The sequence below is a fragment of the Denticeps clupeoides genome, chromosome 15, assembly GCF_900700375.1.
Source record: "Denticeps clupeoides chromosome 15, fDenClu1.1, whole genome shotgun sequence".
NCBI lineage: Eukaryota > Metazoa > Chordata > Actinopteri > Clupeiformes > Denticipitidae > Denticeps > Denticeps clupeoides.
The window spans coordinates 4,677,752-4,697,919 of NC_041721.1; the positions used below are offsets into that span (position 1 = coordinate 4,677,752).

At 47.1% G+C, this 20,168-nt stretch overlaps 3 protein-coding genes across 5 annotated transcripts in view; 2 read left to right on the forward strand and 1 right to left on the reverse strand.

Moving 5' to 3' along the window:
• Window positions 1–1,729: 1,729 nt before the first annotated feature.
• LOC114764485 (protein mono-ADP-ribosyltransferase PARP11-like) lies at window positions 1,730–5,229 on the forward strand. 3 transcript variants are annotated; one of them, XM_028954167.1, is made up of 8 exons: window positions 1,738–2,019; window positions 2,469–2,593; window positions 3,204–3,324; window positions 3,409–3,484; window positions 3,780–3,852; window positions 3,944–4,071; window positions 4,140–4,291; window positions 4,810–5,229. In XM_028954167.1, exons 1-8 carry the CDS (start codon window positions 1,941–1,943, stop codon window positions 5,124–5,126), a joined length of 1,071 nt encoding a protein of 356 aa, XP_028810000.1. In that variant the 5' UTR covers window positions 1,738–1,940; the 3' UTR covers window positions 5,127–5,229. The 3 variants fall into 3 exon arrangements, with proteins under 3 accessions (XP_028810001.1, XP_028809999.1, XP_028810000.1); XM_028954168.1 differs by having other exon boundaries at window positions 1,730–1,881; window positions 3,204–3,484; XM_028954166.1 differs by having other exon boundaries at window positions 1,732–2,019; window positions 3,204–3,484.
• Window positions 5,230–6,358: 1,129 nt separating this feature from the next.
• Window positions 6,359–9,157, forward strand: LOC114764487 (protein mono-ADP-ribosyltransferase PARP11-like). The gene is made up of 7 exons (XM_028954169.1): window positions 6,359–6,523; window positions 6,606–6,720; window positions 6,826–6,901; window positions 6,999–7,071; window positions 7,148–7,275; window positions 8,134–8,288; window positions 8,356–9,157. Exons 1-7 carry the CDS (start codon window positions 6,389–6,391, stop codon window positions 8,625–8,627), a joined length of 954 nt encoding a protein of 317 aa, XP_028810002.1. The 5' UTR covers window positions 6,359–6,388; the 3' UTR covers window positions 8,628–9,157.
• Window positions 9,158–17,064: 7,907 nt separating this feature from the next.
• The window catches only part of LOC114765162 (protein O-mannosyl-transferase TMTC2-like), a 52,715-nt gene continuing 49,611 nt past the window's right edge, over window positions 17,065–20,168 (reverse strand). Inside the window, exon 12 of the mRNA XM_028955250.1 lies at window positions 17,065–17,991. Coding sequence (XP_028811083.1) covers window positions 17,812–17,991 — 180 coding nt within the window. The 3' untranslated portion in view covers window positions 17,065–17,811. The remainder of the gene's footprint in view (window positions 17,992–20,168) is intronic.

The following is a 20,168-nucleotide window of genomic DNA, read 5'->3' on the forward strand; positions in this document are numbered from 1 at the left end:
CAACGACAACATAAGCAGCTTAAAGTCGAACCACTTGTCTGTTTGGAACCATATAGTGGGCGGTTCGGAAACTTTAATCTACCGATTCTCCGCATTATTTTTGCTGTTCTTTTTCACAGATGAAAAATTACTTTTATTATTATTAGTTTGCGTCCATTTAGTGAAGATGCATACTGAGTGGTATATTTTTCACCCGGACAGTTGATGCTCTCTGTTCAAAAAACGGTTCTAAACCCACCCCCAATGAGCGAAAGTCTTTTGCAAACTTTGAACGAATAGTGCCATCTAGTGGGGACAAAAATTGATTCGGGTTAAATACGTGACGTCACACAAACGAAAGTGAAAAAGTGAAAGTGAAGTGATTGTCATTGCGATGCACTGCAGCACAGCACAAGGTGACACAACAAAAAGTGTCCTCTGCTTTTAAGTCATTACCCAACAAACAAAAGATTTAGTTTTCTCTTTCACTTTCTCTACAGATTTGTACAGTATTTAACGTTTAGTTAGTGTAGTTTAGTTTAGTGTGTATATACATATATTTTTTTCTTTTATGATTGCACTATGGGGGGTCTGTGTGAAACATCATTTCAGTACACGACATACTGTGTATACTGTTGTACTGACAATAAACTAATCTTGAATTTTGAATCTTTAGAATCACCGATTCTAAAGATTGTAATCTTTTAGAATTCACTGAATCACCAGATCATTCAGTTCTTGGAGGGAAGAGCTTGTGACTTCCTGAACAGTGTTGTGTGGTGTCTGTCTTCTTTTATCAAACTGTAAAAATTGTTTATAAATCATGTTGTTTTAAGTGTCCTGTCCTATGCTGTGCTATTTACCTGGTCTACTTGGCAGTGATCCCCCACAGTACATTCAGTGAAGGATCCACACTGAACATTTACTGTTCCCTCGAAAATTGTGTGTTTTACACACTAGGACACTTGCATGCTGTGTCCTACTGTACATGAGTTGTTGCGGTGGCAATTAAGCAGAGTTTCTTTTTAAAGTTAATTCTCTCTGAGACACATTTGAATACAACACACCAGGACATGCCATCACGCCTCACACCCGACAAGCTGAATGTTCACTGTTGTTGCTCATTTAATCCCGACCCTGCAACCTGTTACTGCTACACTGGTCACTGCACAATCTACGCACAATGCACTTAAGCAGAATCCATAGCTACTACCCAGTGAAGTCTGTGTCTTATGTTCTCCTTGAACATAAATATCAGTTTGCATTATAGCTTGCTTACTTTTTTACTATTTTACTAGCCTTGTTCTTCTTTTATTCTATTGTATGTTCCCCTATTTTATTTATTTTTATGAATAATACTTTAACTATGCACAGTTAATACAGAGCGGTTCAGGATGTATTTCACTGCCTGTTGTACTGCTGTAACTATGCACATGGCACGTACAAATCTTGAATCTTGAACCCCTCTCTCCCTCCGTCACTCCTGCCTAGTGCCTGCCAAAGCTGGTGAGTTTCACTCTCTTCTCACTACTGCCAGTCTCACGTTTTAGGTTTGTATATCTGGAGACGGGATCTGTCAAAACAGCAGCGAACAAAGACGAGTCAGGAGAGTGTAGTTCACCGAGTGATTTGTTCATTAAGGCGCGCCGGCTGCTCAGCTGAACAGAGAAACGAACGAACCACTTGAGAAAGTGATTCGGGTCAGTACGTTCACTCAAAAGATTCGTTCTTTTCAACGAACCGTTCGCGAACGATTCAACACCAGTCCTGGCATCCTACCCAATAATTCGCGTTCGTGCGCGTCGGGGTAGGAGATTTTGACCAGGAGGGGCGATTCGACGGGACACCGGCAGTCCGACTCCGTGACGTTTACGGAAGCGAGCCCGGGCGGACGAGGAATCGGTAACTATAGAAACAGTGCGAGGAAAGATGCGTTTTAAACGAACGAATTTAGGCTGTGAATGAATACTCGGACTCCGCGGGACGGTGGAATGGCCCGGCCAGCCGCTGACGTTATGGCGCTGACGAATTGCGAACAAGGTGCGGTTGGCCGCTGCGAACTTCTGACACATTAGCCAAGACGAGCTACCAAGGGCGTCTGTTCACGTTGCGTGAGCCGAACGTGTGCCGTTACTGTGCTGCTGTGGCGATTCTGTCGCTTTGCCTTTTCCGGCCCGTTTCGCTTCGTTCGTTCTGCCTTTCAGCGCATGACGCGGATGCCTTGTGCAGTTTTAAGCAGGTTGTTGCCGGTGGCGCGTACTAAACGCCACTGACATATTGGTGACAGATGGTACAATTTTACACGACAATTTTTACTCTGTTGACCAACAAGGCCATGCCATTTCTCTGGCACCAAATAATGATGCATTTCATAGGAATTTTCTCCCGTGCTGAATAGCGTATTGCAATGTGGACAATGTAGTTTTTAGGCAAATTTGCATGGACCATGACTTTAATGTCACCGATGTGTGTGCTTCCTTATTTGCAAGGCAACAACATGCTTGCGACCCGAACGGCAGACGAGGACACCTCTGACGTGGAGGACATGGACACGTCGGAGACAAGCTGGTGCTGGTTCTACCTGGCTGAGTGCGGGGTGTGGCACATGTTCGAGGTGGGCGCTACGCTCTCCTGCCCGTTGTCGTGTCTCTGGCTGAATTAATTCAGGGGGCGGTGTCGGCCTAGCGGTTAAGGAAGCGGCCCCGTAATCGGCCGGTTGCCGGTTCGAAGCCCGAGGTGCCACTGAGCAAAGCACCGTCCCCACACGCTGCTCCCCGGGCGCCTGTCACGGCTGCCCACTGCTCACCAAGGGTGATGGTTAAAAGCAGGGGACACATTTCGTTGTGTCACCGTGTGCTGTGCTGCAGTGTATCACAAAGAGAGTCACTTCACTTTCACTTTTTCACGTTGCAGTTCTACCTTTATTTTAAGTCCGTTACCCCGTCGAGAATGACGCACAAGGCAAGGAAATGCCGAAATGAACATGTGATGCATTAGACCTGTTAAATCCTATTAAGAGTTCCTCGGCATCATATGAGCCCATGGACTCCTAATAAACCTGTAATTCCTGTTAAACAACACTCATGAAACGTATCTTCTTTCATTCTTTTGGTCATTTTAGCTATTTTCTTAACATCGCACCTTAAAGTCCCCATTTGGATAGAAATGTAGTGTTATATGTATCATATTTCAGGACATCTCAACCGCATTCCGGTTTCTTTCAGACCGAGCCAAATTCTGGATGCTCCGTGACCAGCGAGCAGATAGAACAAAATTTCCACAAGAGTCGACAAGGAGTGATGGACTTCTATACCGCCAAGTATACATACAGAATTGACTTTTCAGGTAGGCTCGTCACCGAGCAGCGCGGAACCGAACAGCGCAGTCAGCCACGTGCCGCATCACGCCACACTTTTATCTTTCCTCCAGCCATGGTTCAGACCAATATGACAACAGGGAAACAGCGACCCGTCAAGAGGGCCTTGCAGTCAGCAACTGCTTTCAGGTAGAAAAAAAAGATTTCTACCTTTATACCGTGGACCTGGACCCGGAGCGTCACCGAATCATGTCCTCCACGTTAAATATCTGTCGATAAGCCTGTCTGTTTTCCATAGAGTTTCGAATTTATTACCAAATGTTGATTACTTTCAGGGTGCATGCTGTGCAGCCTGTCATATAAACATCTCCATTTTTAAAAATTCCTTTCTCAACGAGTATATAGAGGGTTTAGAAGCACATAAGGGAAATATATACCGGAAACTTAACTTGTGTGTTGATTGATATATTTATTTTTAACGCAGGTTTGTCTGCGATAACCTCGCCCTCCCCGTTCCCTGTCACTGGGAAAACATTAACACGGACGAGCCTTATCAGGTAATTGCGTCAGAGTGTCACGTACCGCATCTTGCATTCTAATAGAGCTGCACAACCGCATGCAAACGAGTTCGAAACCCCTGCCTTTCAGCTCATCCCTCTGAACAGAGACACGTTCGAATACAAGGAGGTTGCCAGACTGTATGAGAAGTCAATGGGAAACCCAATCAAATGCATCCAAAGAATTCAGAACTTGGACCTGTGGGAGTTCTTCTGCAGGTGGGCGTGGTCATTATTACCAGCCCTGCTGTTCCATTGGGTGTGATTTTGCTTTTTTGTTCCCGCAGGAAAAAGGCACAATTGAGAAAGATTAAGAAAGTCGTGGAACTCGAGGAGAAAATGCTGTTTCACGGCACCGGCTACCACAACGTTCCGTCCATATGCACGTTTAACTTTGACTGGCGGCTCACAGGGAGTCACGGCAACGTTTATGGCAAAGGTACACCTCATTTTTCTGCTTTGTTCATTCCAATCTGTTGCCGTCCTCATAATGAATGTAGATGTTTTGGTTCACCCATCAGGCTGTCAGGAAACTCAACTCCCTCCCGGCTCTGCCCCCACTCCCCTCTTCTGCTCCACAAACTTGCTGAACCCTAACACACACAAACTGACCATGCACCAGTCACTCTGTGCAGCTTTGGTCTGCCAACTACCTCACTTGTCACTTTGTCACCTTAATCTTACCTCACTTGTCACTTTAAACTTACCTCTGTTGCACTACATGGTTTTGCACTCTCCACCATGTGCCCTTATTTGTATATGGTGTTTTTAAAATTGTTTATTGTGTTTTTTAAAATTGTATTTATACCTTTGTATTCAATGTTACTGTTTTGTATTTAATGTTACTTGTATGGGTCTGAGAGTAATGTAATTTCAATTCTCTGCATGTCCTGTACATGTGGCAGAATTGACAATAAAGCTGACTTTGACTTTGACTTTGACTTTTTTTGGTTACAGGAAGCTACTTTGCCAGAGATGCCAAATATTCCAGCAAGTTCTGTCAAACAACGGCCAATCACAACTCAATGCTCAAGAATCACGGCCTCGCCCCTCCCATCTTCCAGAATCCCCCACCCTTCAGGTCCATGTTCCTGGCACGAGTGTTGGTGGGAGAATACACCATGGGCTTCCCCTTCCTCTGCAGGCCCCCGTCCAAAGACAGCACCCTCACCAACTTCTTCGACAGCTGCGTGGACGACCTGACCAACCCAAAGATCTTTGTCATATTTGACTGCAACCAGATATACCCAGAGTATCTCATAGACTTCTACTGAGAAGACACACCAGGAGGACATTCAGAGTTACCAGCAGCGATGAATACATCCAGGTTAAGGTCATGGTGCATGGCGCAAGAGTACTGACCTGTGCAAAAAAAAAGCCAACTTCAAATCAAATACAATAATGAAATCACTGATGGCTAGTTGATACTTTTTTCTTTTCTAACTAACAAGCTATCTTTCTCCATGCATAGCTTTTTTTTATGGTGTATGCTGTAAAATCATACACATGAACCATCCTGCATTTCAGCAGCACCATCAGTAGAAAACGGAAGTAGAGATCCTACAGCATCGCTGTAAAAGTGGATCAACGGATCACATTTTAATGTGGTTTTAAGTGTCAAGAATATAATGAAAGTCTGTTTGCTATGTTCATCTACCTCATAGACCTCTACCTCGGTGCCACTGGGTTATGTTATTGTGAATCAGTCCGCAGCATTACTATCATTGGCTACCCGGTCATTTACATTTTTTTAACTGTAAATGGGATTTGAGTTATGCTTTTTTTTTTTTTTTGTTGTATACTGTTCAGACAGCTGTTCCTTCCTCTCCATGAGAGGGCGCAGAGGCCTGTCGTAATGACAGAGAGTCACTTTAACCCACTTGCTTTTGGCAAAAGTTCCCTTTGGGTGTTGTAATGGGTGTAGTGCTTTCCCAGGAAAACGTGGACAACGCTTGCCTTCGGTTTGAACCCAGTTCCGCTCATCCTGCGTGCAAGCAGACGCTGCAAAATAGTGACTGGGGCAGGGGGGGGGCGGGTCTACCTACTCATCTGTTTTTTTTATGTTTTTTTGTTGTTCAAGTCAGCCAGTGACTTCAAGTGGTCGCTGCAAGTGATGTGCTGTCTGTATTCACTTGTTGGCAACTTGAGGCACCATTGCAGTATTTTCTTAAAATATAAAGCCTTAAAATGGCATGGAGTGTGTGTAAATGTTTTTTATATTGGTACACATGGGTGTCACCCTCTCGTCATGTAACTGTAGGACTGTACAGCGCAGGACTGTTGTCCCCTGGTAACCTTGATCTTTAATCTGCATGTAGACTGGCTGCTGTAGGCCGTCGGTTCTGTAAAGTACTGATTTAATTTACACTGCGACTAGTGTAAAAATAAAACTGCTCATGAACTTCTAACTACTTGCATTTATTACTTGTTAATTTTACCAGCGTTTTACTTTAAGTGTCTTCAGTGTGGGCGTGGCCTTTTTTTTTTTTCCCATTTGAGACAGAAACTTGTACCACACGACAATCTGGAAGACATCATGGCGTGGGAGAAGATGTTCGGTTTCTCGCCGGTAGGCAGCCAAGATGCCACAGAGGAGGAGGACATGGACACATCGGACACCCCGTGGATTTGGTTCTACTTGTCAGAGACTGGAGCTTGGCACATGTTTGAGGTACACGCCTGTCACATCTGTCCCATTTTCTGTGCCAGAGTGGGTGTGAACCTAGCCAGCTGCTGTTTGTGTCCGTTTGTAGAGTTCTGCCGAGGTTCCTATAACGTGCCAAGATGTTGAAGAGTTTTATTTAAGGAACTCCCAGGGTTACGTGGAAACCCAGTCCAATGGAAGATGGTACAGGATAAATTTCTCCGGTGAAGTCTTTCTTACACTTTATTTTAGAAAATGTTGTTTTATTTATGATTCGTAGTTTTTTATAAACACATGAATTAATATTAATTAAAAAAATTATTCTCCAGCAATGATCCTGTCTGACCTGAGAACAGGTCTCAACATGCCCATTAAACGATCCTTCAGAGCAGAGACAGAGACAAGGTGAGAATTTTCATTTATTGTCATGTATTCTGTCCTGACGTGCTGTGAAACTTAGATTTTGGAGGAATCGAAAGTGAAACTGTACATGATGTCACAGGTGCACATGCAAGTGGGTGGGGAATGGGATCCCGGCAGAATGGGAGCCAATGAATTCCAGACGTCCATTTCAGGTAAACAGCTACAGAACGATTTCACTGCCTATTAAAAATATTATAGAGTATAAAGCACCTTTTTATGTTTTTATAGCTATTCGCTGTGGGTAAAAATACTACGGAGTATCTGACAGTGAAGAGTTACTTTAAAGGGCCTTTAGAGGACCGTCAAATGTCCTTCTACAGAATACAGAACATGGACCTCTGGGGATTTTATTGTCAGTAAGTAGACATTTTTTCTTCACATCAAACAGCATTGGAAACTGTGTGTGTGTGTGTGTGGTTTTTAAACAGATAGTTTCATTAATTTTATTCTGTAAATGTCGGTTTTTCCTATATAAAATAAAAAAATATATTTATACAATTTGATCACTTTTATCTAATAATTTGCCTCAGCAAGGTGCTTAGATGTTCCATAGTTTAATGTAATGATGATGAAAACAATGGCACTGGTTCACAGACAAGTGGTGACACTCTTAGGCCCATCACCAAGGCTTTAAATGCTAAAGGGACATCAGTGGGGACAGATGCAGTCCATTTGCCATTGCATCCATATTTGATCCAGTGGCTACAAAATTTCTGATGGGGACTATTCAATAATCACTGAATACTGGTGCCATTCATGCAAATTCTACGCAATTCCAGGGACACCTCTAGGACTCTAGCAAAGAAGCTAATTTCGATCTTCACTTGGTTGTGAATTGACCGCTAAGTAATTTTTTTCCCAACATATCCCATGGATAGGTGATCATATTGGATAGGTGATCAGATTTTGATCTGGAGAATTTAAAGGTGACAATGTTGACTGGAACACTTTCCTGGAACCTGTTATCATTTACATTTATGGCATTTTCTATCAGACACCCTTATCCAGAGCACCTTACAATCAATAGTTACAGGGACAGTCCCCCAAATTTACGGTTAAGTGCCTTGCTCAGGGACACAATGGTAGTAAGTGGGATTTGAACCTGGGTCTTCTGGCTCATAGGCGAGTGTGTTACCCACTAGGCTACTACCACCCCACTGTTTCATAGGTAAGTGTCTAATCTAATAGGCTACTGTCTTTTAATTCTTTCACAGGAAAAGAGAACAGATGAAAAGGATAATAGGATGTTCTCACATTGAGGAGCAGCTCTTGTTCCATGGCACCAAAAAATCCAACGTAAACTCCATCTGCACATATAACTTTGACCACAGGCTGTACGGTTCAAACCAAGGCCACGTTTATGGAAAAGGTGAATTATTTGCTAATCACATACAGGCCATATTATGTTATTAATGTTTCATTCATTCTTTCCTCAGGTGCATACTTTGCAAAACACCCTGGCCTTGCAGATATGTACAGCAAATGCTCCAACGAGCCATTAATTGATGATAAAAGGTGCAACCCATCCCATTCTAAAGTCATGTTTGTTGCTAGCGTGTTGGTTGGGAGGTACACAACGGGACTCTCAACTTTCAACAAGCCCCAGGAAAACTATGACAGCTGTGTGGATGATGCTTTCTGTCCGCTCATCTTTGTCATCTTTGACCACACACAGATATATCCCAAGTACTTAATTGAATATTTATGATTTTTTTTTTTATTTATGAAATTTTTGCTACTTGTGATAATTCTTGTATTGCCAGACATTTTTCTGTTATGTATTATTTTGGGATTTTCAATTTTTTCTTGATCTCAACTGACATGTTCTTTTAATTTTACTGGTGCTTGAAAATCCCTAGGGTTAGAATTTGAACGTGTTGAGCATCATCTAATCTTGCTCAGAATCAGAAGTGATCCAAGGCAAGTATGTTCTCTTCGTAAATGTGATTGAACTCGGTGCATAAACATTTCATAGCCTGCAGATGGCGCCCTAAACTACAGAAACGAGAAGACCAGGACAGTCGCTGCACCAAATCCTGTCACCGGAGAATTAGACGCCCAGCTCTTTGCAAAGAGTTCTCTCCCAGTTGCATTCAACATGAATAAGATTAATAAAACAGAACGGATGAGGTAAATATCCACAGCAGGCCAGATGTTCTGGCCCCTGGACCCTTGGATTTTTTATTTTCCTCAAACAAATAAACCATATGCTGCTTTTTAAAAATTATTTTACAAAGACATTTTAGGTGTGTTTTTCATGCTTTGGCATCCCACCACTTCAAGAACTGGTCACAAGAGTTTTAGGCAGCAGGGAGACGAATTGATTATTATCTTCCCAATAGTAACTCTGAAATTGTGGTTGAGTGTATTGTTAAATACAAATAATAATTTTGTGGTGAAAGTGGAGTGAAATAATATTTGAAAGTGAAAGTAATGATAATTTCATTTGATTACAGAAACGAAATGAATGATCTATAATGAATGAAATATTTTGCATTGCTGCTCAAAGAACAATAAGAGATCAGAGTCTCTTTCTATACACACATAATGTCATTGTCTGATGAAAATAAGGAAATCTGCAATAAACGGTTCAGGTAAATCAACTTTTGAATGTACGGTGTCGAAACACAAAATTGCTTGCAGCTTTGATAAACCGCTGTTCTGTTTTTCACTGCATTGATGTATTTTGCACAGTACTGTATATATTTTTTAAAGTGCAAGGGGTTCCAGCGCTTCTATTCTTCATGAGCGGTTAAGACTGGGATGGGCGTCCCAGGTTCCACTGGTAACAGAGGACTACATTTGAGTGCAACTGGGAAAATGTACCCATTACCTGGCCGGTGTAATATTAATTTTTATTAATTTTCTGCTTCTGCTTTTACAATAGAGAAGGTTTATATGCAGACTGATGAACTTGTACAGGTCAGATCTTCTCTTTCTACATGCATTGGAGTCATTAGAGCTGCTTCTGGAACTTTCACACCCTCTGCGGATAAGTCTACATTCGTCGCTTCATTTTCAGCGAAACTCATGGCGAGGCCGAGGGCATCTGCCCTGACCTACTGTACGTGGATTATCGCTCCAATGCAGCCACTTGTTGACAGCAGAAGAGACCTCGGCTTCTGTTTGTCTCCGTGACGCTCCCCGGCCTGTCTCCGCTTCGGGACGACCTTGCTGTTTATTTAGCGCGTAAACAGCGGTATTGCAAAGGCCGCCGTCACGCACGGGGGCAGAGTTGCAGAATTACGGCCCATGATAAATATTTGGCTCAGGCCTCGGCGTGGCCCCTGTTGCATATTTGTGTCTGAGCCATGGAGCCAATCGTCAACTCATCCATCTTGGAGTAATCAGCACCAGACCCAGTGCACACACTCACGCACGCACACACACTCATGCCGAGGCAGTGCATCAAAAAAGCGCGGATTTCTGAGAACGACCTCTTACCAAAAACTGTTTATTTCTTTATGAAGAGCTCGTGTGGGAGTCTGAAGGGCCCGAGACATTGCTTGGGTTCTTAAATTAGGTAAGCATGATCCATGTGGTGCGAGGGTCACTATCCTTTCAAGATGACCCCCTCGATCATTGCAGAGTCACGTCTGGAATGTTCCAGTCGTGCCCCCTTCGCTGGGCGCTTTGAGAGAGATGGATCGATCCATATGGAGCTTCCACTGGGCTCTCCTGCACAAAAGTCATTTCTCCACAATGGCTGACGCCCCAAAAACCACCCGGTGCTATTTACACTCTCAGGGCCGGCCTGCGTCCCCACTAACGTCTTTCTACCGTTTACTGTTAGCGCTGCCAGTAAACAAAACCACGTCTCGCATTTCACAAGGAATAAACAAATATCGTGCACATTAGGGTCCTCTGAACCTGCAAACAAACACAGAAAGCTGCAAGCGCCTCAAACCGTGGTGGTTCTGCAGTAGGGCCTGGGATATGGATGCATGGAACAAGAACCTCGAGAGCGTGGTGAACATTGGGAGTGTCTGTGATCCACACATGGGGGCTTCAAACTCGACTGTTGCACATTTATGACTTCAGACCGTTCTAAAATTGAAGTATTTTTAAGCTTATTTAATACTCTAAAGTAGTCATGATGATAGTCACTTCATTCATTAAAATTATATTCAGTATATTATCACTGTGCAGTGATAATATAACATTGGCCTATTTTATGTGAATTCAACTATGAAGAATTTACACTACATTATCATTAGCACTACTTTAGAACATTAAACCATCTTAAAACTGTCAATGATGCCTGATAAATGTGTACTATATATAGTATTTACTGTAGATTGATTTAGTATCCATTTGTAAAAACAAATCGCTTAATTTCTGTAAATGTAACACTTATTTATAAAATAATGTATAATAGCACGTTTGCAAGTAATTATTTATACAAAAATAATCCAATATCCTAAAAAAGAAGGTTATTTCCTCACTTGTTGACTAGACTTGACTCGAGCATCTTCTGTGTGAACCTTGGTGACTGTTCAGAATATGGAGGATTTTTGTCACATGTTCGGATTCCAGACCGGGCCGGGGTCTCTGTTGAAAGCTTCGGTCTTTTTAGTAGCCGTTGCAGAACAAGGACATTCGTTTTTCGACTGGATGTCAGGGTCAACTATAAGCTGAGGAGGAAGAGTCCACCTTCAAAGCACTTCCTCACTGGAATAAGACGGAGCATCCTGACCGCTGGCGAAACGATGGTGAGATCAGAACGATCTGTTTCCGCTCCACAGGGGACACCTTCATGCAATTCTGATGAGATTTGGCTTTCAGAGGTGTGTGTGTGTGTGTTTTCTGGACAATTGTTCTATTTGTGGCGCTTCCTCTTTGAAAGGATATTTGAATACATTAGAAAATTCCTCTCCTTGGAAGGGCAAAAGCTGAGTATTCAAAAATGATGAATGAATCAAGCGTGCATATGGCCCTACAAATGAAACCCCCGTCGATTTAATCGTTAACATTCGAAGCCCGTTCCTGAGCGCTGCACCCTGCGGACCTGTTCTGTACCTTCTTGACAACATGTAGAGGCCGAAGAAGCCCTGTGATCGGGAACGTTATCTACCCACAATCCTGCAGTGTGTTCTCCCCCATTCATTCATCTCAGCTCTTTGTTTGGCAGGTTGAGTGTGTGTGTGTGTGTGTGTGTGCGCATGTGTGTGAGCTCCAGAGTTGGAGAACTAGTTTGATCTTTCTTTTTTTTTGGATCTGTTGAAACGCTCTTTTTATGTTTACAACAGGCTCATAAAACATTTACAGATCTGCTGTTTTATTCAGCGCCTTACTACACATTTCACTGAGTTTATTTCATCGTCTGAGCTGCAGGTGTCATGCTGAGAAAACTCTATACCAAACTTAATCACACACACCGCGGCAGGGTGACAGGTTCGGTCTCGGTGGACCTGATGCAATTCTATGAAAGCAGTGCAGGCATCTCACAAGGCCAATTCACTAAAACTAGGCCGGCCAAAACAAGCATGTTAGTTACGGTCATTAATTGAAAAATAAAAAAATGAACATTGTTAGCTTTGTGTACACTTACATGAAAGTTTTGTGTCAGTGCTTGAGCATGGGAATTAATGTAGTGCAGGGAGCACAGGAGCGGCAACCAATAACCACCTGACTGAAAGGCCAACGCCTTCAAAACCAGGTTAAATGGATTTGATTGACTGGCGCTTGCTATAAGCTTAAAACATTTTTGAGATGCATGACGTCAACCCCATTCAAAGCGCGTACTTGCAAGAGTCCTGCTACGCCTCGTCCCACACTTTTCTCTGTAGGCCAACTCAATGGTGACCTAGCGGTTAAGGAAGCGGCCCCGTAATCAGAAGGTTGCCAGTTTGAATCCTGATCCGCCAAGGTGCCACTGAGCAAAGCACCGTCCCCACAAACTGCTCCCCAGGCGCCTGTCATGGCTGCCCACTGCTCACCAAGGGTGATGGGTTAAATGCAGAGGACACATTTCGCAGTGTTTCACAATAACAATCACTTAACTTTCTCTTAAATATTATAGCAACATTTGAAATCGAGTGACAGCCCTAATTAAAACACCTAAACACTGTCAACACTTTTAAAACACTCAAACACTTTTACTTAAACAAATGTGACAAAGACCTCAGTTATCCGCACTCTTCTGCCGGTTTCCATGATTAATTCTCTTCACAATAAATGACCATGTTGTCAGGATTGCCTGCAGCTGGGCTCCACACCGGAACTCAATCCTGACGCCCCATAAATGCCGGAAGTTTCCGCCCGTTCGGGGTCGCTGGCATTTTCGTGAACTCGCTGCACGAACTTGACCTAGTTTTGTTTCATGCGTTTTGAGTTCTGGCAATCGCCACACGCCTACGGGTTTGTTTAAGTTCTTTATTTACGTTAAACTGTTTTCGGCCACCGCGCCATTGTTTCTTTGAGTTTATTGTTTATTTGTTGTAGAATAAAAACCCCTCCCCAGTATGTCAGACCTCTGCGCTTCCTTCCCCCGTAAGTCCGTAGTCGTGACAGAATGCCAGCGACCCACCCAAAAGCGCAGAGGTGGAAAGCAGAGGAGAAGAAACGCCGCGAAGGACGCAGCCCGGCGCGGCGAACGCGGACGCCAGGGGAGAGACGCGCCGCCCGTTCTGGTGGAGCGTTTTCTCCCCGAGAAGCCGTGGTACGCGGCGCCGCGTGATGACGTCACCCCCGGGAAACTCCGCGAAACCCGGAAGCGACAACGTCGCCGGGTGAGTGGGCGGAGCGAGGACGTTGGCGTCGGCAGCAGCGAGGAAGTGACGTGGGCAGCGAGCGCAGAAGATGCGACCCCCACGATCTTCGGCATGTCGAGCCAAGAACTCTGCGCTCTGCTGGCCAGGCTCCCCGTGGACTGGGACGACACGGACGACGACGAGAGCACGGGAGACGAGAGTTGGGCTCCGCCCATCGCACCAGTCTGCGATCGTCGCAAGGTCCGTGGGGACCCACGTCACTTCCAGGGGGGTGAGAAGCGGCAACAACAACGGCGGCGTTCCTCCAGCGAGGAGGTGGGCAGCCTCCAGCCCGAATGGCCAGAGTACTGCCCATGGGAGCTTATCGCGCCATGGGTCCAGGATGTCCGCAGGGTGGACGACCCTTGGAGTCACCGGTGGGAGGACACGGATGACGAAAGCGATGATGACGTGGATTTTCGGTGGGCGGTCGGTGCCGGGATGGCTCCGCCCAGCGTGCGCGTCCGAGATCATCGCGGCGTCCGTGATGACCCATGTGACTTCCGGGGGTACGAGGTTGACACGGACGACGACCAGGATGACGCCGTTTGGGCAGTCGGTGCCGGGATGGCTCCGCCCATCGCGCCCATCCAGGATCGTCACGAGGTCCATGGAGACCCACGTCCCTCCCAGCAGTGTGAGGAAAGCTGGTGGAAGAGGGCGACGGGAGGTCGCCAGCCAGCAACTGCGCTGCCGGGACTGCCTCGCAGGGAATCCTCCATTCCGGCTCCAGTCGCCGACCCGCCTTCCCTCTGCCCGGACGTTCCCCAGCAAAATGGCAGCGCAGCACCCGCGTCCACACCTGCTGGAGAAGACGTCCACCCCCCTCCACGCCACACACCTACCACCATCTCCAGCGACGTGCCCAGCCCCGTGTGGGACAGCCCAATTGTCCCGGGACCCTTCAGTGGGGCAGCAGACACAGACGAGATCACTACCATCCTCAAGTGTCTGACTGGATCAGCATGGGGCTGGAGCACAACCCTCTGGCAGCAGGGAGAGACAGACAGGAGTTTTCGGGACTTCCAACAGAGACTGAGGGCGGAGTTTGATCGGCCTGAGCCAGGGATCGAACTCTGCCCCTCCACCACATCCAGTGCCAGTCAGGATCCGGGGCAAGAAGACCCAGCACTGGTGGGCGACGAGAAGGTCGCTCCTCCCGAGATCCTGGCTGTGCCCCTTGAGGAGGTCCCGGAGAGCCCAGAGAGGGAGCCAGACGACCCTCTCTTCTGTCTGTCTCTGTCTGTGTGTGTCTGTGTGGCATATGTGTCCGTATGTCGCCCCCACTTCCCCTCTTTGTGTCCACCAGATGGCGACCCAGCCGCGGAGCCGAACCCCAGGGAGGAGGTTCCTGACCCGAATGTGCTGGTCCAAGGCGAGGTGGACAAGCCCCAAGGTACCCCTAAGTCCAGCCGGGGGGGGTGCTCCCCCAAAGAATTTTTTGGGGGGGTGCAGTTCGGGTTGGGGACTCCTCCTGAGGGGAGGGGAGGTGGGGAAGCGATGGAGCTGGGTCCTCCGGTAGCCAGTGAGGAGGGCGGGCCAGGCATGGGCCTGCGTCTGCCTCCAGAGGGGTGGAGCGCCATAGAGCCCCCGGGTAGGCATGAGGACCCAGCTGGGACAGGCAGGAAGAGGGCCTGCTTGTCCCAACGGACGCAGAAGGGGCTAGCCGGATGGTCTGGCAATGCCCCCCCCTTGGCACCAGGGCCGTGCAGCGAGAGGGGCTGCATAGTCCCAGAAGGCACCAGCCTGGGGTGCCTGGAACAGTCGCCGGAGGCTCTGGGACAATCTCCCTGCGCGGTGCAGGGGGTGACACAAGACGTGTCAGAGGGGACATGTGGAGACAGGGCCCACACGTACCCAGATGGATCGGCCCTGATTATTGTGTGCAGGTACGGGAGTCCGGGGGCCGCCATGCGGGACCACGCCAGGGAGCCAGGCCGAGGGTCCGGGGCCGCCATGCGGGACCACGCCGGGGAGCCAGGCCGAGGGTCCGGGGCCGCCATGCGGGACCACGCCGGGGGAGCCAGGCCGAGGGTCCGGGGCCGCCAGGCGGGGACCACGCCGGGGAGCCAGGCCGAGGGTCCGGGGCCGCCAAGCGGGACCACGCCGGGGAGCCAGGCCGAGGGTCCGGGGCCGCCAAGCGGGACCACGCCGGGGAGCCAGGCGAGGGTCCGGGGCCGCCACACCTGACCACGCCGGGGCGCCAGCCCGAGGGCACCGGGGCCGCCACGGCCTGCCACGACGGGGAGCCAGCCCGACGGCACCGGGGCCGCCACGCCTGACCACGCCGGGGAGCCAGCCCGAGGGACCGGGGCCGCCACGCCTGACCACGCCGGGGAGCCAGACCCGAGGGACAGGGGCCGCCACGCCTGACCACGCCGGGGAGAGCCAGGCCCGAGGGAACCGGGGGCCGCCACGCATGACCACGCCGGGGAGCCAGCCCGAGGGACCGGGGCCGCCACGCCTGACCACGCCGGGGAGCCAGCCCGAGGGACCGGGGCCGCCACGCCTGACCACGCCGGGGAGCCAGCCCGAGGGACCGGGGCCGCCACGCCTGACCACGCCGGGGAGCCAGCCCGAGGGACCGGGGCCGCCACGCCTGACCACGCCGGGGAGCCAGCCCGAGGGACCGGGGCCGCCACGCCTGACCACGCCGGGGAGCCAGCCCGAGGGACCGGGTCCTCCAAGGGGAGGATACAGCAGGGCAGGAGCCCTGTGGTTGCCGCCGTCCGCCCCGCCGCCTCCACTGATGGTACTGTTGGGGCTCCGAGGACGTAGCCCTTGGAGGGGGGGCTCTGTCAGGATTGCCTGCAGCTGGGCTCCACACCGGAACTCAATCCTGACGCCCCATAAATGCCGGAAGTTTCCGCCCGTTCGGGGTCGCTGGCATTTTCGTGAACTCGCTGCACGAACTTGACCTAGTTTTGTTTCATGCGTTTTGAGTTCTGGCAATCGCCACACGCCTACGGGTTTGTTTAAGTTCTTTATTTACGTTAAACTGTTTTCGGCCACCGCGCCATTGTTTCTTTGAGTTTATTGTTTATTTGTTGTAGAATAAAAACCCCTCCCCAGTATGTCAGACCTCTGCGCTTCCTTCCCCCGTAAGTCCGTAGTCGTGACACATGTAAATGTAAATGTAGTGTCAGGTATGTGAATAAATGTGTTGAACCACCATAATTCCCTATGTTTTTAAAATATTTTTGTTGTATTTTTAGATAAATGTTGTTATATTAGTGTAATAAGCATGATATGTATTAATATTCATACAAATGTTCATTTAATGTTTTGTTTTAAATGTTGTATTTTTCAATATTTTTTATTTAAAAAAAAAAATTTAATTAGACTCCCTCTCAAAGGAACCGCAAACACAGCCAAGACAGCAACACAACGGAGGAATGCACATCACTTTATTTTAGGAAAGAACTAAAAAGATTTTGAAAGGTCTAATGTCATTTAAAAATCCAAAGTTCTAAGCAAGGTCCAACCACACCTTCACTGAACGCAGTTAACACAACATCTGAATAAACCTCTTTGTTTTTGAAGCTCTGTGAATCTGCTGACAGGGAGAATTGACTGAACTTCATCTCCTGCCTTCCCTGAGTTAAAATGTTTTTTTTTATTTTAAGTGAATGCGAGGGGTCGAGGGTGGGGAGGTACATGCACGTATAGAAAATAAAATTAAAAAAAGTGTCACAGTGTTGTCATTTTCACAAAACATAAACTAATAAATTATGTTCGAGTTCATAGTACACTGAAAATGTGACGCATTTTTCCAGACTGGAAGGACTGGATGCACAGCTTTGGCACAGACTGTACCACAGGACAGATATAATCCACAGAACCGCCTGTCACTGGGCTTATGTACAACAAGTATATACAGCATCGATGGCCCTCGTCCAGGTTAAGTGCTATGGCATACAAAAAAAAAAATGGTGAACGTTCCCAGAGGTTTCGTCTGTTTATTCCAGAAATCTCTTTCAATCCCTCTCTGGTAGGTCAGCATGCATTTTTCTGTGCTGACATTGGACCTCTGTGGAGACTGTAACTACAGCCACCAATTAACAGCACCTCATGGTTAGGGCTGGTCCGACTCCACAGTACTGGGCGAAGACCGCTGGGCATGTATGATGGTCCGGAAGGTCAGGAAGCTGCCGGACGTAAGCCCTGCCTCTCCATGATGTTCCAGAGCTTGCGCAGGTTGGACTGGGTAATGAGGTCGTCGGGGCGGAGTTGCAGGGCGCGAAGGTATTTGGCCTCAGCCTCCTGCAGCTTCCCATTCAGGTGGAGAATTGCACCGAGATTCATCAGAGCTGCAGGGTACTGAGCGAAAAATGGAAAGAAACAAGGAGAGAACAGGGGTCAGCAGCCAGAATAACAGGAAAAATATTCTAAGGCTCTGTAAGGTGCTGTACACGCAATGTACCACCTAGAGTGGTGGTGGCCTAGTGGGTAACACACTCGCCTATGAACCGAAAGACCCAGGTTCAAACCCCACTTACTACCATCGTGTCCCTGAGACACCCCGAGTGTCTCCATGGGGACTGACCCTGTAACTACTGATTGTAATGTTTCAAAGAACAGGTCTCAAGCATTCAGTGTGATATATATCTTTATTATTTTATAATTTCTTTTCTTGATTTTGATGTTTTTTTATGTTGACCAAAATAATCTGATCAATAATAAATACTCTATGTTGAATGTATGTTCAAATGGGTAAATGTGCACGCTGTGCCCAGACAATATGATCTGAACAACTTGAACGTTCTATTTTTAACACATTCTATCATCAAACGTTCTTTTGTATTTGTTACATTTTTTTTTTGCTAAACCACTGTGAAGCAATCGTTCCATGGCCCACAGCACTGTCTCCAACACACACATAGACAAAACTGAGAGCTCGCTAAATGTATTGCTCTTGCTGAGAGGAATGGCGGATAATTGCTGCTGAGCTCATGCATCTGCGGGCTCTGAGCAATTGTACCTAATTATCACTTCACCGCCTCTCATAAATCCCCATTTATTTACGTCGCCTCGGCTTAACGTGCCACTCTGCCACTGCGGAAAGGTTTGTCGCCCCCGAGGAGTCAAAAGTGCTTAAGTGTGACACCACAGATGTCAACGTCAGTATATGGCTTCAATAAAACAGCCGTTGAGGCAAACAACAAAAAGAAAATGTATTCAGTGGCAATTTCTCTCATGGCTTTAGAGTTGCATGATTCTTTAGGGAGATTTTACAAATTCAGAAAAATAAGAGGTTTATTGCAAAGCGTATTTTTGGTATCACTGATTCCATCATCAAACTAACATGTAAGCATCCATCCACAATGAAGACCTTTGACCTTAAACCACCAACACTCTAATCAGTTCATCCTGTCGTCATAGTGAGTGCGCGTGCCAAATTTGACAAGGCCTCACATCTTGGCCTCACATCTTGTGATGTTCACAAGAACGTGAGGTCACAGTGGCCTTGACCTTTGACCAGAAAATTCCAACCAGTTCGTGTTTGAGAGGGAGAAGAAAACTAAAGGACTTCTTTTGTCTCCTCCCAGCACATGGCAGCAGTTCATCCGAGTCTCTAGCAGGAAGTCTCTCGTCTGCCAGGCTTTTGTCACGGATTAAAGTCAAGTCTTTGTTAACTTTTTCTATAAGCCGAGTTAAGCATTAAATTGCCATTAAATTATCACGGCTGACTCCAACCTTCCAGTAGCGGGTCACGTTTCAAAATGGATTTTAAGTCAAGCGTCTCTTCTGTCCAGGGATTTGCCATATCTCAACTTTTGCTGTAAGTGTAGAGTATCATGACGCCTGGATCCACCTTAAAGGTAAACAGGCTCAGCGAGGATTACATTATAATAACGAACACTAACCTTTCTACACAAGAAACACATCTGAAAACCTTTAAATAAAGGAACATCTGTCCCCATGTGACAGAACATTGACACACACACAATTCACTCACATCATTTTAGGGTAGCCAATTCATCTAGTGTACGGGCCTTTGGACAGCAGAAGGAAACCAGAGAACCTGGAGGAAACTCCGTCCACACAAGGTCCGAGCCTGGATTCGAACTCACAACCTTCGGACGTGAGGCCACGTTGCTCTGCACTGCACCTTCTCGCTGTCAAGTATAATCTACTGGCCTTCTGATGAAAGGGCTACAACGTCAATGAAACAAAAATCCTGTTTGCCTTCATTCTGTCAAATCTGTCAATCAAGAAAACCATCAAATACCCAAAACCGAATTCGTTTCTAAAATTAAAACCACTAAAAGACTATAAAAGCAAACACAAGATGTTCATCCCGAGAGCTGAGGGCAGAGTTCAAGACTGCCCGATCAATTTCTACTCCCTGCTAAAACAAGCATTCCTTGTGACCTTCCAGCGGAATCGCCCGGTGGCCACTTGCTTCGAATCGTCTCCGTCTTCATGTTTGCCATCCGCTGAATTTTTCATGACCCCAGCCCTTCTGGGTTAGCGCGCCGGTGACGTCCAGACGC

Bases quoted from the DNA above. Each gene is read 5' to 3' on its own strand.
- LOC114764487 (XM_028954169.1), top strand. From the start codon at position 6,389: ATGGCGTGGGAGAAGATGTTCGGTTTCTCGCCGGTAGGCAGCCAAGAT. The intron at 6,524-6,605 runs GTACACGCCTGT...GTCCGTTTGTAG, and splicing joins GAGCTTGGCACATGTTTGAG to AGTTCTGCCGAGGTTCCTAT. The intron at 7,072-7,147 runs GTAAACAGCTAC...ATGTTTTTATAG, and splicing joins ATTCCAGACGTCCATTTCAG to CTATTCGCTGTGGGTAAAAA.
- LOC114764485 (XM_028954166.1), top strand. From the start codon at position 1,941: ATGAATACTCGGACTCCGCGGGACGGTGGAATGGCCCGGCCAGCCGCT. The intron at 2,594-3,203 runs GTGGGCGCTACG...GGTTTCTTTCAG, and splicing joins GGGTGTGGCACATGTTCGAG to ACCGAGCCAAATTCTGGATG. The intron at 4,072-4,139 runs GTGGGCGTGGTC...TTGTTCCCGCAG, and splicing joins CTGTGGGAGTTCTTCTGCAG to GAAAAAGGCACAATTGAGAA.